We start from the raw sequence: 12,946 nt of genomic DNA on the forward strand, positions 1-12,946 counted from the left end.
CGCAGAGGGTTGTTTGTGTGTGTAATGGACTTGCTGATGAAGTGGTGGATGCAGGCACAATTAAACATTTAAAAGACATTTGGATGGATATATGAATAGGAAAGGTTTGTAGGGATATGGGCCAGGAGCAGGCAGGTGGGACTCGTTTAGTTTTGGCTTATGTTTAGCATGGATTGGTTAGACTGTAGGGTCTGTTTCCTTGCTGTATGACTCCTTGGGAGTATTACATTCTGTATTTAGCAGCACAGTTGATCTTTATTCAGAACTCTTTTACCATGCAGCATGGGAGGTTCTGGAACAGTGTCCACTGACCACTCTGCTCCTCCCAGTCAAGATTTGTGTTACAGTAATTACATGCAACATTGTTATTGTTAGCCATGTCCCCCTGATCTATACATCCAGTTTTGCAAACACACGATCAATGATCGACATCTCTCTGGCCAATCCACCTAATTTGCACATCTTTGGACTGTGGGACGAAACTGGAGCACCCAGCAGGAACCCACGCAGGCACAGGGAGAATGTGCAAACTCCACACAGTCACCCAAGGGTGGAATCGAACCTGGGTCCCTGGTACTGTGAGGCAGCGATGCTATCTGAGCTTTCGTGTTGCCTGATAGAATCCCTAAAGTGTGGAAAGAGGCCAGTTGACCCAACAAGTCTACACTGACCCTCTGAAGAACATCCCACCGAGAACTATCCATCTACCTTATCCCTGTAGCACTGCATTTCCTATGGCTAATGCACCTAACCTCGACATCCCTGAACACTACAAAATAGAAAGGCTGTGCTCATTTGATCTCCCCAATTTGTTAGCCTTGTTACACCTAATGTTATAGTTATAATGTTGTATAACTATATAACTTTACTAACTTTATATTGGAAGATATATCTGGGGTGGCACGGTGGGTCAGTGATTAACACTGCTGCCTCACAATGCCAGGGACCTGGGTTCGATTCCACTGTTGAGTAACAGTCTATGTGGAGTTTGCATATTCTCCCAGTGTCTGCATGGTTTTCCAACCACCTAACCACCTAACTTGCACGTCTTTGGACTTTGGCAGGAAATCAGACCATCTGTCGGAAAACCATGCAGACACTGGGAGAATATGCAAACTCCACATAGACTGTTACTCAACAGTGGAATCGAACCCAGGTCCCTGGCACTGTGAGGCAGCAGTGTTAATCACTGACCCACCGTGCCATCCCAGATATATCTTCAAATATAAAGTTAGTAAAGTTATATAGTTATACAACATTATAACTATAACGTTAGGTGTAACAAGGCTAACAAATTGGGGAGATCAAATGAACACAGCCTTTCTATTTTGTAGCTGCAAGTTGGTTCAAGGCAGAAGTTTGATTCTAGGGTTCTCCTCTCCCACCCCACCTTGCTTCATATACTTTTCACACTAGTTTTCCTACCAGATAGCACATGTTCAAACTCCATTGATAAGGATGAAATTCAGTCACTTTCATAGCATTCTGTGTGCTGAGCTGCGAAGCTACAATTATTTATTTTCCATGTTTTACAGTGTCTTTTGCCCTCTTATAGGCTGTCTGTTTACACCATTTGTTGTTCCATCTTGCCTGCAAATAACGGGGCCCTTTTTACTGTCAAAGGTTGGCTGCTCATGAGTATCCAATTAAACCCCTGCAGGGAAACTTGTAGCTTTCTGTTTTTAATTTCACAATTCTCATATAGGTATGTTTAATATGTAATGACAATTACCCAGAGTCCAGATTATTGTGGGATCATACTTTTCTTTCCGTTCTTGCTAAACTACAAACTTCAGGCTGGTTGTTACTAGACATCTCTTATCTAGGCTTTTCGAGGTTGCTTTCTTATCAGAAACATCTGTGTGCTTATTGCTGTGTGTCTAGAGAAATCTATTTAACTTCCCCAATGTCTAATATACTAAAACTATAACCACCACTACTTGTGTATGAATTTATATATATTAATATATAGTGTGTGTGTGTGTGTGTGTGTGTGCTGTTTATGCAATTTACAACTACCTGGAAATGTTTTGACTAAGTGAGTCAAGTTTCCCCTTCAACTCTGTGTTAAATGGAACTTTTACGTTAGTTTGCTACCAAGGTTTTCATCTGTGCCTCCCTTTATTAGTTAGGGATGCCTCGCTGATGTCCCCTGTCTTCTCTTACTGAGATCTTTCATTACCTTATCCAGTGATCCTGCATGGAGGCTACAGATCTGTTTGTGAACATCTGCTATCAATCCCTTTTGGCTGTCTTGTGTCATTTTTAAAAAGCCCCAGGTGACCATCTTGTCAAATTTAGTAATCGGTCACTACAACAGGCAAATACTGCCTCTTTGGGATTCACAACATTCAGTCCACCCTAGATCACAGTGACTTTTTCTTATAAAGTGTACCACTCTTCACCTTTAATTATGATCTGAGCTCCATGGTGTTCTACTCATTGACTTAAGCATTTGAAGCAGAAATGTCGGCTGCTACTGGGACCATCTGACATTTATACTGCTGGTGCCATGTATAAGCTGGGAATTACCTTTCATTGTGGTGCTGGATTGCTATCACAGAGGACATGACTGGAATTCTGGGTTAGTTCCCCATTTATTCAACAGGAACTGGAAGTGTTGGTAGATAGCATAGTTGAGAGGAGGGAATTACTTTATCCTATAGATAAGTAAAACAAGTCGTACTACAAGAACCAGCCAGCCTCAACTTAGGCAAAATGGAAAATACAGAAGTGCAGAAAGGTTAATTTTTTTGCGCTCTGCCAGGGTAAGTGGCACCATCTTCTCCCTGCTTTTTTACACAACACTACCACCTACTCTAACTCTGCCATTATACATACCCTTTACCAAGACTCGTGGACTACAGCCATCATAATTCATTTTGATTGATTTATTAATGGGATCTGGGCATCTCTGGCAAGACCAACATTTGTTGCTCCTCCCTAATCACCCTTCTACTGAGTGGCTTACTTGGCCATTTCAGAGCACAGTTACGATTCATCCACATTGTGGATCTGGAGTCAAATCAAATAAGGATTTCAGATTTCTATTCCTGAACGACATTATTGAACCACTTAGATGTTCACACCATTGGTGACATGTCAGCATTAGACTAGCTTCTTAATTCTAAATATTAATTGGATTTCACTTTTTTTTGCACACAGGTCCAGTTGAACACTAATCTTCGTTTTTTTTTCTTTTAATTTGACAATATTCTCAACTTCATTGATGCAATGCAGCAGATTGTAGATCATGGAAGAGGCAGAGAATGATACATTGGATGCGGAGGTTGGTGGGATGATCATCAAGCCTCCTTTGACAATACCTTCAAAATGGGTGAACCTGTACTACCTAGAAGGGCAAGGGCAACAGATCTATTGGACACTGCCATATATTATCTTGATTAGAAAGTGAAGTATGTCAGGTCCTTCCCTGTCATTGGATCAAAAACCAAGAACTCCTTTCCACATAGTGCTGTACTATAGGGACTATAGCAGTTCAAGAAGGTGTGCACCATCAGCCTACAAAAGGCAATTGAGGTTAGGTAAGAAATGCTGGTATTGCAAATGATTCTCTCATTCCATGAAAGAAATCGCCAAATCTGCAACTAGTACCATCTAGAGCGAGAAGGGCATTAGTGCATGGGACAATACCACTTGCAAATTGCCCTCCAAGTCATTTACCTTGCTGATTTGGAGAAATATCACTGTTCCTTAACTCTTGTTTGGTTAAAGGCTTGGAACTCCTGCTGCAGCACATCATGGGTTTACCTATACCACATTGTCTGTTGTGGTTCCAAGAGGTGGCTCCCTGCCATCTTTTCTAGGGTAAATAGGGATGGGCGTAAATACTGGTCTTAACAGTGGAGCTCACATTGCTCAAACAAATAATAAAAAACCTTTGAAAACATAACGATAATTTGTATGATTACAAAATCATTTTATGGTCCCATTCCAATCAGTTTCTGGAACTTAGCTTGGTATGTTGCAATTACTGCTTTAGACTACCATATTAATTATTTTTCCACATTTTTGGTCTGAATGTGCTTCATAATACTATTAAGGTTTTGTTAAAGACTGCAAGAATTTGAATGATCCCTATTAAATTGTTTAAAATGTAATACCTTTCACTTTATGTAGTTCAGCAATCTAATCTTATTAAAGGATTTCCCTCCTCTTTCAAGAATGTTTTTACACTACAACCAGCAAGAAATGTGTTCAAGGCAGGAAATAGATTAATCATATCTAATCCCTCTCTGATGAAGGGCCTAGGCCCGAAACGTCAGCTTTTGTGCTCCTGAGATGCTGCTTGGCCTGCTGTGTATATCCAGCTCCACACTTTTTTTAATCATATCTGTAGTCTACTTTTGTTTAAAATATCTCAAAGAGCAACACAGTTAAAATTATCCAATACTGGATGGTTAAGGTGTTTGCTGACTTTGCAGGATTCTTTTCTACCAGAGACAGTAAAGCAGAGGTCATCATCTATTACCATGCTGTTATCAAAACCCAGAAACATTTTTTGCACTTGCTGGCAGTGAAAATAGTTATGCCAATCACTTACCCCAGACGTAATTTGGTTTTTTATGTTTTCTAGTTTTCTTGGATTTGCAGTACAGAAACGAAATACATTAGCTCTGTGTCACAAATTGCACACACATTTATGTATTTCTGAGCTGACGTTTGTATTAATTTTTCACGTTGTTTACTACTTCAAGAATTTGGTACTATATGTACTCTTATTTTCAGTTAACTCTCAATTTGAAGTTATTTAATTTGAATTTTGTCAATGATTTTTGGGCAAATAAAATTTTGTGCTAATTTATTTTAATTGTTACATTTGTATGACTGATTAGTGGACATTTTTTGACTTTGTATCTACATCTATCTTGTAGCTATATGACTTGGTAAAGTCTTGTCAATATGAATAAAGATCAACTGTGTAAGTTATATAGTTGAAGATAATTGTGATACAATTTAACAAGTTTGAGGAATGGCCCTTTTTGATTTTTTTCAGGAGCATGTATTCTTTACATCTTTGAGAAAGTTTAAAATTATGGAATCTGACATGCAAGGCATCCTTTTTGGCTGCCTCATATTTCTGCCTTGAATTAATTGTATGATTTAAATGCTTATTCAGTTGTCATTTTTCAATATCTTGTAGACAGAAGCTGAGTGAATTTGACATATTGTGTTTTGTATTTTACCCATTGTACATCAGCCATATTATTTATGAAATGCAGTGAAACAAGCTGCGCAGGTCAAAAGTATGGTATCAGGATCTCTTGCAATGCATTCCTTCATTGTTAATTTAAGTTCAAGTTGACATCTTTAATGATCCTAACCAAGAATGTATCTTGTTTGACACTTTAATTTTAACTTCAGTACACAGAATGTAATCACCTCCTGTACTAGTTTTGTTTTACATTGTCATTGTCATTGTCATTGTCATTTTAATTTTAACTCAAGGAAATTAGTTGTTTTATGTGAATGCAATTTTACTCCGTTTTAGATACGTGGCATTGTTTTACTGACTTCTGGTGTCAATGCTGCTTAATCTGGTATCTTTAGTTGCTGACTCTTCAATCCAGCTTTTCGCAATTGTATTGTTAAAAGAAGTCTTCTGAAATCCTACTTCATATCTTCAAACGTTTCACTCCTTGAACATATTATTCAGTCTCAAATGACCTTTCCACAGTTTGCTGTTTCAATCTACCCTGTCAGCTTTCTACCTAAAACTTATTACTGATACAATTCTACCTATCATAGAAGTAACTCCAAATTCAAGCATCACAGCACTATGAAAATGCCTGTTGTACATATCTCTCCATGTCCTTCTTGACTACAATGCAGAATTTTGATGTGAATGTGATTGACTACATTAGCCTTTACTTGTTTGTTCTGTACTGTTAGACTATTCTGATTGTAGTTTCATGCATACTCAGCTGAACGTAGCCAGAGCACCACCTGAATCTAACAGGGACCACTAAGCACGTGATTTCATTTAGGAGATTTTGCAACTCATGCTGTCTGTCATAATCCCTGCACTTTATCTGATTTCCACACCATCAGCACCCTTAATTTTAGAGCAAGATCTGGGTCTTTTTTTTCTTTCTTGATTTTCACACCTCTTTAACATCTTTGTTGAAAGAAATATCCATTTTGACATTCTGATTTGTTGTTATTGATCTTTCAATTTTTAAAAATAAAATCTTCTAGAACATAGAACAGTACAGCGCAGAGCAGGCCGTTCGGCCCTCGATGTTGCGCCGACCTGTGAACTAATCTAAACCCCTCCCCCTACACTATCCCATCATTATCCATATGCTTATCTAAGGACTGTTTAAATGTCTCTAATGTGGCTGAGTTAACTACATTGGCAGGCAGGGCATTGCACACCCTTACCACTCTGAGTAAAGAGCCTGCCTCTGACATCTGTCTTAAATCTGTCAGCCCTCAATTTGTAGCTATGCCCCCTTGTGCAAGTTGAAGTCATCCTCCTCGGAAAAAGATGTTCACTGTCCACCCTATCTAATCCTCTGATCATCTTGAATGTCTCTATTAAATCCCCTCTTAGCCTCCTTCTCTCCAATGAGAACAGACCCGAGTCCCTCAGCCTTTCTTCATAGGGCCTGTGCTCCAGACCAGGCAACATCCTGGTAAATCTCCTCTGCACCTTTTTTGCAATGAAATCTTTTTAATGTATCAGGTCTGTGAATTAGATAGATCAGTATTGCAATAAAGGTGCTGATAGGAAAGAAATTTGAGGTATTTGTAAAACACAGATTTAAGGTAGAACTATAATAGCCTTTTGGTAATGAATGATAAATTGTATCCAAAATAACTTGCTGAAATTGCTGTACATAATTCACATTGTAAGTAAACTTTTTATAAATTGGCACCTATGTAACCAGGCGTGTGCTGGTTCTGGATAATCGAGAGGTACACATTAGCAGTAAACCCTGATGAAATGTAATGCAGGGGGTATACACATAAACATTATATTCGTTTCACAGAATAAATACTCTGACATCGCAGTAGATTGCAGTATTTATGGTATGTAATTTTTGCTGGTTTATCAAGAGTGGCTTTTGATTATGGTGCCGGTTAAAACAAAGCTTGCTGTAGTTCATATGTATCTTTAATTGGTCTTATTGCTCCAAACTGTCTAAGGGAGCAACTGCATTTATTTCAGTTTTATACTTGAGTATTTGTCGACAATGTATTCTTCAAAGTATCATGCTAGGAATTATGGAAGTACTTCAGTTTTTGTTGTCTCTTTAGTTATGGTTACTTTATTGAAATTTTGATGATTAACCTTTCAGATCGGACAGCTGGTTTTTAAAGGGATGAAGCAACTGAACCGCATCCAGTCAGTGGTATTTGAGACAGCTTACAACACAAATGAGAATATGCTGATCTGTGCACCTACTGGAGCTGGAAAAACCAACATTGCCATGCTTACTGTTTTGCATGAAATCCGCCAGCATATCCAACAAGGAATGATCAGAAAGGATGAGTTCAAGGTAGGGATTTAATGTACAAAGGTAATTTTGTTTTTATTCTGTAGTATGTTTTGTTTTAAAATATGATTTGTGTTTCTGTAACAGATATGTTTACAAACCTTACCAAATATGTTGAAATGCTAGTATTTGACTGTTTAATATTAATACAATATATGCGTAATAATTTTCATACAACAGTACATTTTCATTTGAACATGATGCAGTTTTCAAGGTAATTGCTAAATAAATATATTGTAAGCAGTTACATTTTGATCTAACAAGGATAATCACTTTTCACATATCACTGTTAAAGATTTCAGTTTAACTGAACTGAAACTATTTGACAATCAAGTATCATTTATTACACTTTCAGGTTCAAACACTTCAATTTGTTAGGCATTTATTAACAGCATTTTATTTCTGTGCAGATTGTATATGTTGCGCCTATGAAGGCCTTAGCTGCTGAGATGACAAATTACTTTAGCAAGCGTCTAGAGCCATTGGGTATTCTGGTGAAGGAGCTTACTGGCGACATGCAGTTAACCAAAGGAGAAATTTTAAGGACACAGGTACGTCTGAAGGCCCATGACATCTTGAGGTTAACTTGATGTAAGATGCTGCTTAAGCTGATTGTTAGATTTGTAATCCAATCCAGTTTGTCCAAGGCTGCTTTTTATTCTTAGAAATTTAGTTTCTCTGTCAATTTCATTGTTTTTTATCCAGTACATTTCCTCTAATAGGTTATAAGCGAAATAATAAAGGCCAATTACATTGTTCATTAACTTTAGATATTTCACTATGCATGTTGAGCCTCAATTTGTTCAAAAACCAAGAGGATCTCTAGTGCTTCAGCCCTGATGCTAGGAGATCCACTCCCAAATCTGGCATCCAACATTTTCACCAAGTGCTGAAAAGGAACATCACAGAATCACCACTGAATCCTTACAGTGTGAAAACAGGCCCTTTGGCCCAACAAGCCCACACTGGCCCTCAGAGTATCCCACCCAGACCCATCCTCCTATAACCCACCTAATCTACACATTCCTGAACGCTGTGGGCAATTTAACATGGCCAATCCACGTAGCTTGCATATCTTTGGACTGTGGGAGAAAACTGGAGCACCCAGAAGAAACCCATGCAGACATGGGAAGAATGTGCAAAATCCATGAAGGACAGTTGCTTGAGAGTGGAATCGAATGCAGGTCCCTAGCACTGTGAGGCAGCAGTGCTAATCACTGAGCCACTGTGCCACCCTAATGTTGTACTGTGTGTTTCATGGAGGCACGTACACATGTTCAAGTTCAGTTGCTTTCAAAGCAAGCTAATTTTCATTTGTGAGATGTCTAAAACATGGCTTTGCAGCCTTTAAACTTGTCAGAAGAAGGTCTGACGCTGTTGGATTTATTTGCAGAGGGATGGAACATTTTTTGGACAGTTCCATGGATATTTTAAGGGAGATGAGGGTGACCTTTGGAAAAGGCAAGGTTTCTTATGAAAGATTGCAAGAGCCATCTTGGATTGTTAAAAGTTGACATGAATGTGCATAAAAAATAGATAAACTCATTGGAATTGTCAGACTGTAAAGGGAATGGCATAGTCGTTGAAGCTGTCAAACATTTAAATGTTTTGGCCACCAACTTTTGAAAAAATCTGTAGGGTAGAAAGAAAAAAAAAATCAGTGATTACTTCTTCTGATTACTTCTATTTGAGGGCTATCATTTTAGATTTGTGTTGCATGACTGATTTCACAATCCATGACTATCATCCTGGAGTTCCTGTTGTTTTTCATTTTGATTGATATCTCTAAGTCATTATAAAGCTTACAAAGTAAGATTATGAACATAAGTGATAATAGGAACTGCAGATGCTGGAGAATCCAAGATAACTAGGTGTAGAGCTAGAATAACACAGCAGGCCAAGCAGCACCTCAGGAGCAGGAAAGCTGACGTTTCGGGCCCAGACCCTTCAATGATTTCTGATGAAGGGTCTAGGCCCGAAACATCAGCTTTCCTGCTCCTAAGATGCTGCTTGGCCTGCTGTATTCATCCAGCTCTACACCTTGTTATGAATATAAATGTTTTTATGAGAGAGTAAAGTTTTTGATTATAAATAGAACACAGTACAGGCCCTTCGACTCATGGTGTTGTCCTGACCTATTATCCTAATCGAAGATCAAACTACCCTGCATACTCTACATTTTACTATCATCTATGTAAATTGTTAAACAGACATTTTGGAAACCCATTTTGTTTCATCTGAACATAGACCGCTGGTGGATTCTTGAGAGTTAAGGGCAAAGGAGGGTGGGTGGGCTGTGGGTTGGCAAGGGGTGGGCTGTGACTTTCTGGCAATGTCACTGGACAAGTCATCTAGAGTTCTGAAGAACAATCATATGATTCAAATGTTAACTTTATTTCTCAGTTCATTTGAGGCTGCCCAACCTGCTGGGTTACAATGCACTTTTTGATTTTATTTCAGACTTCCCACACCCATAGTACTTTCCTTTCATTTTAATATTCCAGAGACCCGAGCTAATGTTCTGAGGAATATGGGTTTGAATCCTAACACGGCAGCTGGTGAAATTTGAATTCAGTAAACATCTGGAATGAAAAACTGGTGTAATGGTAACTTTTGCCATTGTTGTTAAAAACTTACCAGATTCAACCGAATCATTTTAGGGAAGGAGATCCGTCATTCTTACCTGGTCTGGCCTCCATGTGACTCCAGACCAACGGCAATGTGGTTGACTCTGAACTGTCCTGTGAAACAGGCAGGTGAAGCCATCAGTTCAGGGACATCCAGGGACGGACAACAAATTTTGGCCTTACCAATAATGCCCACATTCCATTCAGTAACAGAAAGAAAAGGAATATAGATAGGCAGTTGGAGGCTTTGGTTATCATGTCTAGTATTGCAGAGTGGCAAGAGGGCATAGGTTGCAATGAGGGACCATGGGAGGTGAGTTGAGAAACATGCAAACATATGAATTAAGACCAGAGTTTACTTCTGTATTCAATAAGACCATGGCTGATCTGATTACTTTACATTCCTACCTGTGTCCGATAACCTTTCATTCCTTCGCTTATCAAGAATCTATCCACTTCTGTGTCAATGGTTGAAGACTCCATTCACTATCTTTTATGGAAGAAAATTGCAAAAATTCTCAATTCTTCGAGAACGTAAATTCTCTTCATCGCTGTCTTAAACAGATTACCTCTTACTTTTAAACTCTGACCTCGAGTTCCAGAATCTCCTACAATACAAATAACCTGTGCTAGTTTACCCTGTCACGAGCCTTCAGGATATTGTATGTTCAGTCACTTTGTCTTTTACTCTTCTAAACACCAATAGGTTCAGGCTGACTTTGTCTTATTTCCTCTTAAACTAATCCAATCTCTCTAGTGTTAGGCAAGTCACCCTCTAATGCCCTCATAGCTTTATTGAATAAGTTGACCAATGCTGTACATTGTAATCCAAACGTGGTCTCATATAAGTCCTGTGTAATTAAAGAATAATCTCCATTTTGTGTTAAAATACACTTGCAATAAAGAATTTCATTCTGTTAGCTTTAGTAATTATTGCTCACCTGCCTACTAGCCTCGTGATTCATGAATGAGAAGCCTGAAACCCTTTGCATCTCTGAGCTCTATAATCTCTCCCGTTTTAGATCATTTCCTTTTTGTTTTGTTGTTCTTCCCGATAAACTTGATAATTTCACTTTTATTTTTAACTTTTTTGCCAGATCCTTGGATCCTTGAATACTTAATTAACTATCAGTACCCCTTTGTAGCCACTTTGTCGTCTTCACAACTTACTTTCCTATGTTATCAGCAAATTTAGCTACCATACCTTCATCCCTTTATCCAAATTGTTTGTGAATTGTAAAAGGTTGAAGCTCCAACGCAGATCTCTGACCACATATTGCCAACTTGATAAAGACCTATTTATGTCTGCTTTCTGCTTTCTGTGTATGTATGTAAGAAATTGCTGGCTGTAATGTTTTTCATTGTTTTGATTTCTCAACAACGTTCTCATCTCGTACTATTAGAACATAGAACATAGAACATAGAACAGTACAGCACAGAACAGGCCCTTCAGCCCACAATGTTGTGCCGACCATTGATCCTCATGGATGCACCCTCAAATTTCTGTGACCATATGCATGTCCAGCAGTCTCTTAAATGACCCCAATGACCTTGCTTCCACAACTGCTGCTGGCAACGCATTCCATGTTCTCACAACTCTCTGCGTAAAGAACCTGCCTCTGACATCCCCTCTATACTTTCCACCAACCAGCTTAAAACTATGACCCCTCGTGCTAGCCATTTCTGCCCTGGGAAATAGTCTCTGGCTATCGACTCTATCTATGCCTCTCATTATCTTGTATACCTCAATTAGGTCCCCTCTCCTCCTCCTTTTCTCCAATGAAAAGAGACCGAGCTCAGTCAACCTCTCTTCATAAGATAAGCCCTCCAGTCCAGGCAGCATCCTGGTAAACCTCCTCTGAACCCTCTCCAAAGCATCCACATCTTTCCTATAATAGGGCGCCCAGAACTGGACGCAGTATTCCAAGTGCGGTCTAACCAAAGTTTTATAGAGCTGCAACAAGATCTCACGACTCTTAAACTCAATCCCCCTGTTAATGAAAGCCAAAACACCATTGTTATGAATTGTCTGCCACAACCCATGAACTGATCTAACGTAGGCTTAGATTTGCGAAAGGTAAACACATGGCTTAACACAACTTGTATTCAAGTCATTTCTGTTAAACATTAGCTCCAGAATCTGAGCTGTTAATGAGCCATGGGAATTGTTAAGTATATTAGATATTGCTTTTGAACTTCTACATAAGATCTAATTTTTCATCCATCCGATTAATTACATGTCAGTCAGTATAACTTTGGAAATAGGAAAATGTCACTAAATAGTAATATAGGACAATATTGATAATGAAGTGGATGAAAATTGTGTCAAGGAAAGCTAGCACATTTTGTTCCAGGGACAATTGATTTTTGAAGTGGCAGCGGAGACGGTTGATGAGGGCAGTGCTTTGATATGATGTACTTGGATATCCAAAATGTATTTGATACAATGCCATTTAAGAGTGGTGAGCCAAATTGTAGTTCCTGGAACAAAAGGACTGGTCAGAACACTTTGTGATGGTCAGCCTAGGATGTGAATGACAGGACACGCCAGAATAGTTGGTGTATTTCTTCAGGTCAGAGGATGGCTTGTAGTGGAATTTCTCTGGACTCATTGTTGGGATGTCTTCTGATATATTAATGACCTAGATATTGTTGCACAGGCTACAATTTTGACATTTGTGAATGATGTGAAATTCGGCTATATTGTGAACTGTGAGGGGGAGAAGAGGGGTGCATGAGATGGAGACCTGGCTGCATATGTTTAAAAGTTATTCAAGGTGCCAGGACAGATTGAGT

At 38.9% G+C, this 12,946-nt stretch overlaps 1 protein-coding gene across 1 annotated transcript in view; it reads left to right on the forward strand.

The window, feature by feature from the left end:
* Window positions 1-12,946, forward strand: part of ascc3 (activating signal cointegrator 1 complex subunit 3) — a 507,536-nt gene that overhangs the window by 60,962 nt on the left and 433,628 nt on the right. The window contains exons 10-11 of the mRNA XM_059645261.1: window positions 7,326-7,526; window positions 7,934-8,074. Of these exons, the coding sequence (XP_059501244.1) occupies window positions 7,326-7,526; window positions 7,934-8,074 (342 nt within the window). The remainder of the gene's footprint in view (window positions 1-7,325; window positions 7,527-7,933; window positions 8,075-12,946) is intronic.

Source organism: Stegostoma tigrinum, chromosome 4, assembly GCF_030684315.1.
Source record: "Stegostoma tigrinum isolate sSteTig4 chromosome 4, sSteTig4.hap1, whole genome shotgun sequence".
NCBI classification, from domain to species: Eukaryota; Metazoa; Chordata; class Chondrichthyes; order Orectolobiformes; family Stegostomatidae; genus Stegostoma; species Stegostoma tigrinum.